This window comes from Heteronotia binoei, chromosome 8 (assembly GCF_032191835.1).
Source record: "Heteronotia binoei isolate CCM8104 ecotype False Entrance Well chromosome 8, APGP_CSIRO_Hbin_v1, whole genome shotgun sequence".
Taxonomy (NCBI): domain Eukaryota; kingdom Metazoa; phylum Chordata; class Lepidosauria; order Squamata; family Gekkonidae; genus Heteronotia; species Heteronotia binoei.
In genome coordinates, this window is record NC_083230.1 from 103,139,936 (window position 1) to 103,153,569 (window position 13,634).

At 46.1% G+C, this 13,634-nt stretch overlaps 1 protein-coding gene across 1 annotated transcript in view; it reads left to right on the forward strand.

Annotated features, from left to right (window-relative positions):
* WNT5B (Wnt family member 5B) overlaps positions 1–13,634 on the forward strand; it is a 167,213-nt gene that overhangs the window by 123,186 nt on the left and 30,393 nt on the right. Inside the window, exons 2-3 of the mRNA XM_060245775.1 lie at positions 5,277–5,419; positions 6,573–6,820. Coding sequence (XP_060101758.1) covers positions 5,289–5,419; positions 6,573–6,820 — 379 coding nt within the window. The 5' untranslated portion in view covers positions 5,277–5,288. The remainder of the gene's footprint in view (positions 1–5,276; positions 5,420–6,572; positions 6,821–13,634) is intronic.

Sequence of the window (13,634 nt, forward strand, 5' to 3'; positions counted from 1 at the left end):
CAGAGCAGCCCTCCAGGTTTGTAGATTACAGCTGAGTAGAGAGATTCCATTCAGTGGGCTCATCTTGGCACCCAAAGTACAGAGCTGCCTCTCCAGGAAGCTCCGTCGGTCCCTTTCTATCATTATCTTCCACCAATGAGTGGAGACTTTTCTGCTTTGTTTGGCATTCTCTTGCTGAGCCTCCTTCCTCTTTATGTGTTTTGTTATATTGTTGTTGTTCATCATTTTTATATGCCTGTGTTTTTATAACACTATTTTTGATTATTTTGATTGTTTGTCATTTTGGGGATACTAAGCTGAGTGGAAAGGCAGAATAAAAATATTTTTAAATGTTTTAAACAAACCCATTCTTAAATCTGCATATACACCCAACCCTCTTCAATATGGCCAGACACCACAATGCAAGTCTGTTCACCTTGGAGGTTTTTAAACATAGGCTAGATGGCCATCTGACAGCAATGCTGATCCTGTGAACTTAGGGGGAGGTATTTGTGAATTTCTTGCACTGGTCGGGAGGTTGGACAAGATGACCCTGGGGATCCGTTCCAACTCTATGATTCTCTGAAACCTTTCCTCTCTTTTGATTCTGAACATTAGTTCCTGGCACCTTTGCAAGCAATCCCTTCCAACTCTCCGTAGCATTTTGCTTGCTTCAAAGGACATTTAGAGCACCATGGTATCAAGTCAAGATTAAGAAATCACAAATATTACAGAAAAAGATAGTGATAGAAACAGTTATTATAATGAATGAAAGCAATTCTAAATTTATACACAATTAAATATAGTGATACTACAAATATAGAAATTCACATATGTCAGAATTAATTCCAAAATCCATTCCAATCATGTAAAAAAAATCTAATCAAAGGAGCCCCTTAGAGTTTATATACAAAGTTTAATATTGAGCCCTAGTGTAGCCAGTTCTATAAATAAAAGAATAATCCACTCCAGCAGGACTTCACTCTGAGTAGTAAACTTGTAGCATCACAAGGACTGGATATTGGATTTGGATATTGGATTTAGATACTGGATTTGGATATTGGATTTGGATATTGGATTTAGATATTGGATTTGGACATTGGATTTAGATATTGCATTTGGATATTGGATTTGGATATTGGATTTGGATATTGGATTTTAAGGATCAAAGAGCCCAATGAGCTATTGTTTCAAAGAGTCTCCTTTTCAAGAACTCTTGATCCTTATAAAATTAGTCTCTTATCTTTATGCAAATTTAAAGACAGAATATTTTAGCCTCCAGAATTCACAGCATGGTTCAAACATTTTTCCAACACATCAGCCCTACTACACCTATCTTAGTTGAGCCAACAAAATATAACATTTGACATACGCTGTGTCTTGGTAATGATGTTACAATCCTTGATAACTAAAGCAAGTGAACTCATAGAACTTTTTTTTTAAAACCACCATGAGTCATTTCTGCTCAGCATCTGTCCTTTTTGCATGATGGATGCCCCATCCGTTGGGTAAAAGACCCGCCCTGTGCTTTTGTCTACTTGAATGCACAAAACCTGAGGTATTTATGAAAGCATGTAGAATAACTTAACAAAAGTTTGTATGCAAACTCTGTAAGTGGGTTGTTTTCAAGATGTGCCAGAGAGCCTATTTCCCCCCAGAAAGAAATGCAGATAACCGTTGGGACAGATGACTAAAGATAGCAGTAGCAACTTGCTCTTCAGCATCCCTGACAAAAGAATGTCCTAGTATGGAACAAAGCAGAAAAGAAGCCATGAAATCCACTCTACCCCTCCTTCCCCCTCCAGTTAATGTGTAAACTGTAAGAGGAAGTTTCTTCCTGGAAGGCTTGTGTTATGACTTGGAATCTTTTCTCCCTAATCTCCACTGGTCCAGCTCAACATGTTCAGTTGGGGGAGTGGGGAGAGCACTCTGTAGATGCTCAGACGCATGCTGCTGGTTCCTTTGCTTGTACGTATTCTAGGTCTGCCTGCCTGAACATTGGGAATAGCTTCTAGGATTGACTCCAGCTCAAGTTAAGGCTTTGAGCGAAGTCTTTGGAAGGAAGTGAACCAAATGCTTGGCGATCTGGTTTAGAAAGATGATATCCTCTCCAGTCTCCCTCTCCCTGTGTGTTTTTGGGATGGGGTTGATGATTAGCCGTGAAAGCAGCAGGGTGGGCTTTCCTGCTCCCCTCCTGATTTTAGGAGAGTGTTCTCCCCCTCCCTTTTCTGTCCTGCTACTGCACTTTGTCACACAAAGCAAGTATAGTGCACCATCTGAGAGGTGCAATGTCAAACAGAGCTTGCTGAGACACAACTGTCACAACATGCACTGCCCACAGACAGTAAGATGGTTGTACCTCAGGATCTTCTAAGGCAGCACAAGGGAACCAGGGCACAACTCTAGACCATACGGTGCTTTTTTGGTAACCGTCAGGATTTTTTTTGTAACAGGAACTCCTTTGCATATTAGGCCACACACCCCTGATGTAGCCAGTCTTCCTGGAGCTTACAGTAGACCCTGTACTAAGAGCCCTGTAAGCTCTTGGAGATTGGCTATATCAGGGGGTGTGGCCTAATATGCAAAGGAGTTCCTGCTACAAAAAAAGCCCTGGTAACCATAAACACTTTGCTGTAGCAAGCAACCTCCTGTACTGTTTTGCAGTCTACCAGCTCCCCAGTTAATAAATTGAGTCACAGCTGACCTCAGAGTTTGTTGTACATGCCAGCACCTAACTCTGTAGTGTGTGAATGTAGCAATGACAAGCAGGAAATGAAGTCCTGTCCAAATGAAAGCTTTTGAAAATGTTGGGTATACAGAGCCAGACCACCATCCCAAACCCTGGGGACTGCTTTAGCCGTGGTACTGGCCACCAGAAGTATCTGTGCTCGTGGTGTGGCAACTGTGGCAAAACCCCCCAGCAATGATGTGTGATGTGGTTACCCCTCTTCTCCCAACAGCAAATTGGTACCTCTCCCATGAGGTACTCCTTTGTTATTCTTTTCCCTCTTAGCTTGGGAAGACATAAATATGGAGGAACCTCTTTTGGCCCCACAGAACAAGAACAGAGAAACAATCTGTTTTGCGTAATTCAAACATTATCGGTTTTGAGCTTCTGTAGCACAAAGAATTATGCATCTCTTGAAAGCTTGACTCCAACACCATATGCAAAGTATGTCACACTTGAAGGCTTTACAGAGAGCGATCCTAACATAAGAACATAAGAAGAGCCCTGCTGGATCAGACCAAATACTCCATCTAGTCCAGTATCCTGTCTCACACAGTAGCCAACCGTTCCTCTGGAGGGCCAACAATAGGGCACAGAAGCTGAGGCCTTCCCCTAATGTTGCCTCCTTGCTCTGGGATTCAGAGGCTTTAGTGCCTTTGAGTGTGGAGGTTCCCATGGCTAGTAGCCATTGATAGACTTATCCTCCATGAATCTATCTAATTCCCCTTTAAAGGTGTTCATTTCTGTGGCCATCACTACATTCTCTGGCAGCAATTCCCACATTTTAAGTAAGCATGTCTATTTGGAATCTTACTGAGGTCTATTCAATGAGACTTACAGTGCCATTGAAAGCAGCCATTTTCAGCAGTAATCCAGGTGGCATTTTAACTAGGATTGCAAACTCTGGAATGGGAAATCCCTGGAGATTGGGGGGGGGGGGGGTGGAGCCTGGGGGAGGGACCTCAGCAGGATAGAATGCCATGTTCTCCGGGGGAAATGATCTCTGTTGTCCGGAGATCAGGAAAAGTGTTTTTAGGTTTGCTTTGTTAATCTTTCTTTTTATTCCACATTGCCCTGTTGTACATACACCTAAGCGCCATCAAGTTGATGCTGACATGGTGAGCCCAGCAAGGGACTTTCAAGGCATAAGAAACAGAGCTGGTTTTCCATTGCCTTCCTCTGCATAGTCTTCCTTGGTGGAAGCTAAGAAGGATCCATACTTGCAGGACCCTTTTTTGGTAGCAGGAACTCCTTTGCATATTAGGCCACACCCCTCTGATGTAGCCAATCCTCTAAGAGCTTACAGGGTTCTCAGTACAGGGCCTACTGTAAGTTCCAGGAGGATTGGCTACATCAGGGGTGTGTGGCCTAATATGCAAAGGAATTCCTGCTACCAAAAAAAGGGTCCCGCAAGTATGGATCCTTCTTAGCTTCTGAGATCTGACAAGATCAGTCTATACCATCCCACCTTCTTTCCCTTGCCCTGTTGTAATTAATACCCAATCCAACTTTGTTGTTTACTTAATTACCCTCCCTTTGATACCGGGGATGGTCTCTCTCCGCTCATGAACCCACTATGAGGAATCCCTTAGTCTAGATCTGTAGTCATTGAAGGCTGCATTCCTAAGAACACTTTTCTCTGAGTACCATGGAATACAAAGGGACTGCCTTCTGAATAGACTTGCTTAGGGTTGTTCCCATAGCAAACAAGACAGCACCCCCTGAGTGTGGGCAGTGTGCCTCCCCTCCTGATCACAGAGCCCTGGCACCAATACACCCTCTAAGCTGTGGAGCCTTGTGAGCAAAAACTCTGCTTTGTGAGCTACTGCCATTCATGTTAGATCCAGGTGGGCAGCTGTGTTGGTCTGAAGCAGTAGAACAAAGTAGGAGTCAAGTATCGCCTTTAAGACCACCTGAAGAAGTATGCAATGCATACAAAAGCTTTCATTCTCAATAAAACTTTGTTGGTCGTACAGGTGTGACTTGACTCCTACTTTGGCACTAAAGTTGGGAGCTTCTGCAGCAATTAGTTTGCTCTGCAGCCATCCTTCCTGAGCTAAGACAAAAATGTGTGAGCCGGAGAGGCTACAAACCTGTGAGCTAGCTCTCACTAACGCAGCGTAGAGGGAACACCGCCTGGCACCCATATAGGCTTGGCAGGGGGAAAGTCCCTACCCCGGGTCTGCCCTTGGAAGGCTTGCAGGCAGGTCCTCTCCCCCCCCCCTTGCTATTTCCCTCTCCAGTGTCCCGTCTGTGCACTTTGAAGACCGGGTCTGAGTGTGTGTGTGTGTTTGCGTGACCTCACCGCGGGCCAACCAATCGGAAGCTCAGGGACCTTGATCAAAGGCCAGCAGGTCGCCGGGCAAGGAAGGCATCAGGGCCGGAGAGGGAGGTGGTGGTGGTGGGGATATATCTGGTGGAAGGAGGAGGGGGCGCGCCCGCTGGCTTCCTCGCCCTTCGCTCCTCGCCAGTTGCATCTGCGCGGGGCGCCCCCTTCCCTTCCCTTCCCTTCCCTCCCGGGCTGACTGACTGGCCTCCCCCCTCCCTCTCTCCCTCCCTTGTCTTGCAGGAGGCAGCCCGGATGAGTCCCAGCCTGGCGGCGCAGAGGCGCGGGAGCCGCGGGAAGCGCACCATGCCCGGGACGCGGCTGCTGCTCAGCCTGGCTCTCCTCTGCGGCTGCACGCAGCTCCTGGCCGAGGCCAGCTCCTGGTGGTGAGTGCTCACGACCGCCGACACGCCGTCCTCCCTTTCTCTCCTCAGATGCGATCCCCCCACCCCACCACTGCGTGCCCGGAGAGGCCAAAAGGCACGTGGGGGGCTTCCTTCTCGACCGGGTTTCCCGGCTCTGGACCGGAACGGGGACTCCGAAAGGATACCTGGAAAGTTTTGCAAGCGGGAGGAGAAGCGAAGGGAGCGACTCGGTGCAAGGCTGCTGGGCTCTTCTGGAGCGCGGCGTTTTATTGGCCTCCCTCGTTGCCTGACCCGCTGCTAGCCAGCCCCGATCGCCTTGCCTAGCAAGCCAGCCCCGCGGGAATCAATGGGAGGTCTGCTCCCGGGCTCCGAAGGCTCGCCCAGCGGCCACCTCTGAGCTGTTGGGACCAGCGTTACCTCTAAGCTGAGTGAGCCTGAGCTAGCTCACAGATTTGCAGCCGCCGGTTCACACCTTTTTGTCTTGGCTCAGGAAGCATGAGCCCAGAGCACGCGAATTGATGCAGTCGCTCACAGCTTTAATGCCAGGAGCTCCCAAAGTAGAATTTTTGCTCACAAGACTCTGCAGCTTAGAGGGAACATTGGTTGGGACACAGCCAGGGGCCTTTGATTTTGAAGCAGCGCCTGGCACTCCACTTTGTCCATAGGGGGATCGGAGGGAGTCCAGAGCCAGGGCAGTTCACACACACACACACCACGGGGTGTGTGTGTCTGTGTGTAATCCACCAGTCCCCAGAGGTGTGTGTATGGGAGGGGAGTTGCTTCCTGACAGTTCATAGGAAACTGTCTCTCTCCTGGTCTAATTAATTCCAGAAGAGTAGCTGTATTCGTCTATGTATCTGGTGGAGGAGGCTGTTGCCTAGAAAAGGTTCACTAATTAACCACATTTGGTCCTCTCCCCTAATTAAGGAGCTCTCAGCTTCTTCCCTCTTTGATCTGGAGAGCTTTCTTTATGGTGTCTCCAGGCAGGGTTTCTCAAGTCCAGCAAGAGCCTCTGTTCTGCTTGAGACAGACCAGAGCCTCAACACAACTAAGTGGGAGAGACCCCTGAGTTCTTTGCCAGGAAGGACAGAGAGAGACCACCTGAGACTGGATCTCCTTTGGGATTCCTCCTTCACAATGTTCTCCCCCCCCCTTTTTTCCTTCCTTCTTCCAGGTCCTTGGCTATGAACCCAATCCAGAGACCAGAGATGTACATCATAGGAGCTCAGCCTGTGTGCAGCCAGTTGCCGGGGCTCTCCCCAGGCCAGAGGAAGTTGTGCCAGCTCTACCAGGAGCACATGGTGTACATTGGGGAGGGTGCCAAGAACGCCATCAAAGAGTGCCAGTATCAGTTCCGGCAGAGGCGGTGGAATTGCAGTACAGTGGACAACACATCTGTGTTTGGCCGGGTGATGAGCATAGGTAAGCAAAGGAGGAGGGCGGGGCTGTGGAGGTATGAATACAGGGACAAGAGGGGGTGGGAGGTGCTAAGAACGAAGTCTGGGGGAAATTGGACTCCATGAGCAAAAATATCAGGACAAGAGTGACAAATATGATGGGAAGGGGTTGAAAGATGATAAGCAGGGGGAAATGAAATGTAGATTCAGGGATGGTGTGGGTAGCATATCCTTACATACATTAGCATGGGAATGACTTGAAAACAAGTCAGGGGAAAACAGATGCGTGTGACAGAGGTTTGGGGAGTAAAACCTCAAGAGGAGTGAGGCTTTGGGTGAGGAGCATCAAGAGGAGAGTTTATAATTCTAGAAGGTACTTTTAAAGGTTATCCAGTCCCTAATTCTCAAAGCCAGATTTAAAAAACTTCTACCATATATCAGAACATGACAGCTCCCACTCTAGTCTCCATATTTATCTAAAAATCTATCGAACACTTACAAAAGCTGTACCTGGAATTTCAGCTCACCACCTTGTTGAATACAAAGGACAAATGGGCTGAACAGAGACTATGAGTCATCACGACTGTCTGTAAGCCCCCACTTGTCAATGTGTCGTGTGAAAAGTTAACTGATTAGGGACCGCCTTGTCTGGTGTGACTAAAGCATTTGCACTGATAATTCTCCTGTCGCTCTTGCTCTCTCTGTAACTGCGTTAAAATTGCTGCATTATACCTGATATAACTCAAAAGCTTGCATGCTTGGAACTTGTCCAGTAACAATTAATTGATTGTGTTTGCAAAATGCAACTAAGGAAATGTTAACTTGCTGCTTTGCCTAAAATGGTCTTCATACATCACTTGTCAGGCTGGAAAATCACATATGCTAAAGCATGTGTCAAATACACATTGATTTCATGTCTTGTACCCTCATGGAACAGCTACCAGTTGGAGCTTCCATCTGCATAACTATACGGCAAAATAGATATGTGCATTTTACAGTATAGACACAGCTTTCCTACCCAGAAGTGACAACCATTAAGGAAGCCATATTGTGGGATAAAGCCCACCGATAAAGCAGCGATGCACTGTTTGGTTTCTTACCTGTTTTGCATTTTCCAATGCTTATTAGCCATAACAGGCATTATGTTTGACCACACATACAGAAAGAATGCACTACCCATGATGGTACCAAAACATGCAATTGCAGTTTTGTCTGAAGGGGGCAAAGTGCTTATTTTCACCCTCGGTACTAAAGCTGTGTTGCCCTTTACAAACAAAATGGCAATTGCACAAATCAGGAGGATTGCGTATAGTGTGTTCTCCCTGTATTTATCCTTATAACCCCTAAAGAGGGCTATAATTAATATTTGAAATGAGATCTGCCAGTGTTCAAGACTACAGTGGAATTCCTAGTCCTTCATTTTAGTTTGTATGTGGAGTGGGGGAGGATGCACTTTACATATACTTAAATGCACTCTTTGTTATTTGTTATGGATTCTAGGCATTTTCACACAGTGTATAATTAGCTGCAAAAACTCACTGCTACAAATTGTAGTGATGACTGGAAACATGGCTTTAATAAAGGATTTCAGTCATAGAGGGTCAGTGGCTATTAGCCATGATGGCTTATTGGAACTTCCACGTTTTAGAGGCAGAATACTTCTGAATACCAGCTGCTGGAGGCAACAATAGTGGAAACCTTGGCTTTTAGATCTTCTAGAGCAGGGGTGCCCAAACTGCAGCTTGGGAGCCACATGTGGCTCTTTCACACATATTGTGTGGCTTTTTAAGCCCCCACCGCCCTGTTGACTGGCTTGGAGACAGCAATTATCTCTTTAAATAACTCTTGCTTTCTTTCCACCTCTTTCTCCCTCATATATATTTGCCTCCTTTCCACCTCTTTCTCCCTCATATATATTTGCCTCCTTCCTTCCTCTTGTGGCTCTCAAACATCTGATGTTTATTCTATGTGGCTCTTAAGCAAGTTTGGCCACCCCTGTTCTTAAGGCAACTGGTTTACTATTGTGTGCAAAAGGATGCTGGACTACCTTTGCCCGTATGCGTTCTGCTCTCCTAATCAATTGCCTGAATCTGTTTCACAGGCAAGCAGATGTGGGGAGGGGGAATCAGAAAATGGCTGAGCAGGGCTGTAGTGGAGAAATGGCCTCTGGGGGAAAGAGTTAGCACACACCCACTGCTGTTATGCTGCCAAAAATAAAAACCACACACACAGGTGCACTTACAGACATCCCAGGAACGGTTTTTCTGTTTACAAAAATGCTGGTTGAGTTTTGGAACATCTATTTGCTTGCAACAGTGAGCTCAGCTTTAAAAGTCTGGAATCTCTTTTCCCACCTCCACTCCCAGTCTTTACAGAGGAGGGGTATATGTGAGTGTGTGTGATGAGAGGAGGAATGGCTCAGAGAAGAAGGCAGGCATCCCATTGTCATGGTGGCAAAATGTGTTGGTCTGGCACATTTTAGGGGGCAGGAGATCAAGAGTGCCAGTGGAAATGATACCCACGGGGGAAACCTGCAACCAACCCTTTTCTGAACTTGTTTTCTTTAGTTCTTCTTTTGTTACCAAGTTTGACAAGCTGGCCAAGAAATACATACTTCATGCTCAATAGAGAGCCCAGCTATTTAAGTGCCACCTTTTTGCACTGGTGCCCTCCCTCTCTGCTCGTGCATCCCCTCCAAAATATGATACAGTCTGCGTTGCTTCCCTTGGCAAGGAAAGAGGGGGAGTCTGGAGAATCGCTTTGCCTTCTCCAGCACGTAGCGCCTCCGCAGCAGCAGGGAGCCTAGTCCTGCCCAGCATGAGAATACGAGGCTTCCCTGGGGTGCCATCTGCTGAGCCAGTAAAGAGGCTCATTGACAGGTCATTGCAGTCCTTGAATCGAGGTGTGAGCTGGAGACATTGTCCCCGAAATCCTTTTGAAATGGAACCCTACAGGGGCAAGGAATGGAGAAATCCGGGCTCAGGTTTGATGTGCCCGACTGGTCAGGATCATAAACACAAGGTGTTAAAACTCCAGTCCTTTCCCCAGCTCCTCCCCTTTTCTCTCCCTCTCCTCTCCCCCCCCCCCAACAGGGATTGCAAAAGGCCTTTCCAGTGCAGTGATAGATTTCCTTAGGAATCGTTTTCTCTATTTGGAGAGTTAAGAGGTGTTTTGAAAAAAGGCTGAAAGCCTTTCAGGGCTAGATAAACTTTGTCATCCTAAGACCTTTTCTTGTATTTGCTGGGTGCAGTAAAGGAATACAAAGAAATAATAAAATGATAATGTTTTGTTTTAGGGGACATTTTAGGGAAATTATCCTAGATTGGGTTTTTTGCCATTATTAGTAATACTATTCATCTGTATTTCACTTTTCCTCTTAGATCCACAGTGAAAGTGGATTACATTCATAGAAATAAATGCAGTTAAAACAGTAAAACAGCACAACAATGCACCAGTTTAAATAATCAAAATGTCGCTAGCTATAAATGAATAGCCTCAGGTATGCAATTTAACTTCTGTTGATATTCTTAAAATGGGTTGTCTTTATAGTATTTTATAGAATTTTTAGGGTGGTCTGGAAATTGAGCTGCTCCATTACCCATCATAGGGAGCAAACAGGTCTACTTGGAAGTAAACCTCAACTTGCCTTACTCCCCAGGAAGTGTTCTTGCGATTGCAGGTACATTTTGTTTTCGCTTTAATCTCAGTTTCCATGGGAAAAATGAATACGACCAGTTCCTCACATGTAATCGCATTTGTTTATCCAAGGAGTTTTGAGCTCTGTGGTTTTTAAAAATTCTCTAGATGGAATTTTATCAGGGTAAAGTTTTGTTGAAAACAAGGTTTAGACAGTTGTTATCTTTCTTCCAGTGTGGTTTACAAACTCAAAGCATATCTGCCTAAAAGTCCCTTTGAACTAATCCAGGTTAAGCTTTTGTTTCCCTCCCATTGCAGGTATTTAGAGCCTGGGTGTGGCCTTGTGGCATAAGCCAAAGGATAAGACCCAAAGATCCCTTGTCTGTGACCTTCACAGGCTGTCCCAGTGGATACCAGACCCCAGGGTATTTCGTGTTTGCTTACATTGCATTTTGTTTATTTAAATTGCTTAACTTGTTTGGGTTCTTTAAAGTTGCTTTGGGTCTCCACTGGGGAGAAAAGCAGCACAACAAAGCCCATGGCTCAAGCTTGCCCGATCTCATCAGATCTTGGAAGCTAAGCTAAGCAGGGTTGTACTTGGATGGGAGACCACTAAGAGAGTCCAGGGCTCCTACATAAAGGCAGACGATGACAAACTACCTCTGAGCATCTCTTGGCTTGAAAACCCTACGGTATTGCCATACGTTGGCTGCGACTTGGTGGCACTTCCCAACACCACAACAAAAGCTACTTCCGGAATGTGCATTTAGGAATATACATTAAGTTTAAAAATTTCCATTTTCTCTCTTGCCAACATAACAACTGTTGGAACTTTGGAAGTGACCCCCTGCAAATTAAAAGATGCTCTTAGTGGCATCTGTAAAAACACATTTAATCCTACTGGAGAACCAAAAACTAGGGCTGTGATCCTGAACACATTTGTTTGGAAGGAAATCCATGAGTGTCATTGGAGAGGGCTGATGGGGGGGGGTGCCTGCTGTAAGCATGAACTGGTCAGGACCCAGCAATATTCCCTCTAAGCTGTGGAATCTTGTGAGCAAAAATTCCACCCACTTAGTGAGCTACTGGCATTGAAGTAGTGAGCTGCTGCATCAATGAGTGTGCACTGGGGCCATTTTTTCTGAGCTAAGACAAAAATGTGCGAGTCGAAGGCTAAAAAATCTCAGCTAGCTCACACTAACTCAGCTAAGAGGGAACACTGGACAGGAGCACACAGAAAGTTATAACTGCACACATTAGATGGTCGTGGAAAATGCTATCAAGCATCAGCCAATTTATGGCAACCCCATAAGGTTTTCAAGGCAAGGTGTGAAAAGAGGTGGGCTGCCATTGCAGCCCTGGCTTTCCTAGGTGGTCTGTGATCCAAAGACTAACCAGGGCTGACCCTTGAAGAAGTGAGCAATGACTCACGAAAGCTCATACTGCCACAGATTTTGTTAATTTTTAAGGTTCTACTGGACTCTTGTTCTTTTCTAGTTGCCAAAGATTGGACTAACTTAGGCCATCCAGGTGAGGGCTGGATCTTTTTATAAAGTGCTGAATGGGGAAAAAAATAATAGAGTCAGCTTGCTCAGACTTAGAACACTTTCCTGGGTGACTAAGCCCTATTGACTAAAATGGAAATTACTTCTAAACGGACTTGCTTAGGAGTTCTCTATTAGTGACGACTGCAGACCAGGCAAAGACGTTCCTTTCCAATTTCCCAGTGGCCCTGTGTCTGCAGCCTAATCACAGCAGTGCCAGCTCTCTTCTAGCTGGTGTGAAAGGAGAACTTCCAGAGACAAAAGACTCCCCATTTTTTGTCAGTCCTTCAAAAAAGAAGTCTGTCTAAGTGTAATTCCTCATCAGGGGGCATGGAGTTCAGAACCTGCCACATGTGTAGAAAGTATTATGCCACTGAATAAATCTTATTGAAATCCATGGAATTGGCTTTTCATTGGACATGGTTAGGAGTGAAATTTAAATTGAAATAAACCAGCCTGTGTGATTACTATACCACAATATGTTGTCGAAGGCCACAGTTCTGGTGTTACTCTGTAGAGATGTGTGTCATATTTTTCTTTGTTTCTGCATTTTTGCAGGGGGTTTTTCCTAGGAAAAAGCCCAGCAGGAACTCATTTGCATATTAGGCCACACCCCTGATGTCACCATTGTTTCACACAGGGCTTTTTTGTAGAAAAAGTCCATCAGGAAATCATTTGCCTATTAGGCCACATCCCCTGACACCAAGACATCTGGAACTGTGTTCCTGTGCATTCCTGCTCAAAAAAAGCCCTGCATTTTTGGGCTGTGGCTTAGTGGAGCTTCCTCTTGGCATACAGAACATCCCTATTTCAGTCTGTGTAATCTCCAGTTAAGGATCAGGCAGTAGGTGTTGTGAAAGACCTGTCCCTGAAATCCGGGAGAGCCACTGCCAGTCTGAGTAGGTAGTACTGACTTGGGTGATCCAAGGGCCTGGTTCAGTATAGGTCAGCTTCATGTGTTCATGTGATTTGTTGCTTCAGCTAAAGCAGAGGCTTTCATGCCAGACAGGAGACAAATTGATTAAATACATATTTTTTTTCCGCCATGAATGACTGGCTAAATCAGGGCATGTCTTCAATGAAATCTACATGGCCATACATGCACAGCCAGTACTGCTAATCCACATAGCCGACTGACCGGGGATTTTTTGCCCCAGTGGAGTGGAGGCATATGTGTGTCTGTGAAGGGCACAGGTGGCACAAAACTCTGTGTATTTTGGGGGATGGATGTGCTAGGGCAGTGGCTCTCAACCTTTTTGGCACTAGGGGCCAGTTTCATGGAAGACAATTTTTCCATGGACCGGTGTGGGGGAGCAGCGCTGGGGTTTTTGCTGCCCCAGGTTGTCCCCATGCCCAGTCCCTGCCACCCATGGGGTGGGGAGACTGGGGCTGTTTCTGCTGCCTTCCCATTAGGTAGCCAGGTGGCAGAAGACCAGTCTGCCTCCACATCCCATTTAAAGACCCCCGCCCGAGGCTGTGCTGCCGGGTCCCGGGTGGGTGGGGGTGGTGCAGCAGCTCTGCCTTGCTCCATGGGCCGGTTGCTAGCAGGCCATGTACTGGTACCAGTCTGTGGCCCAGTGGTTGGGGACCCCTGTACTAAGGAACAGACATTCTTTAGAAGTATTGCAGGAAATAAAGTATAGGCAATCTCTATCCCAA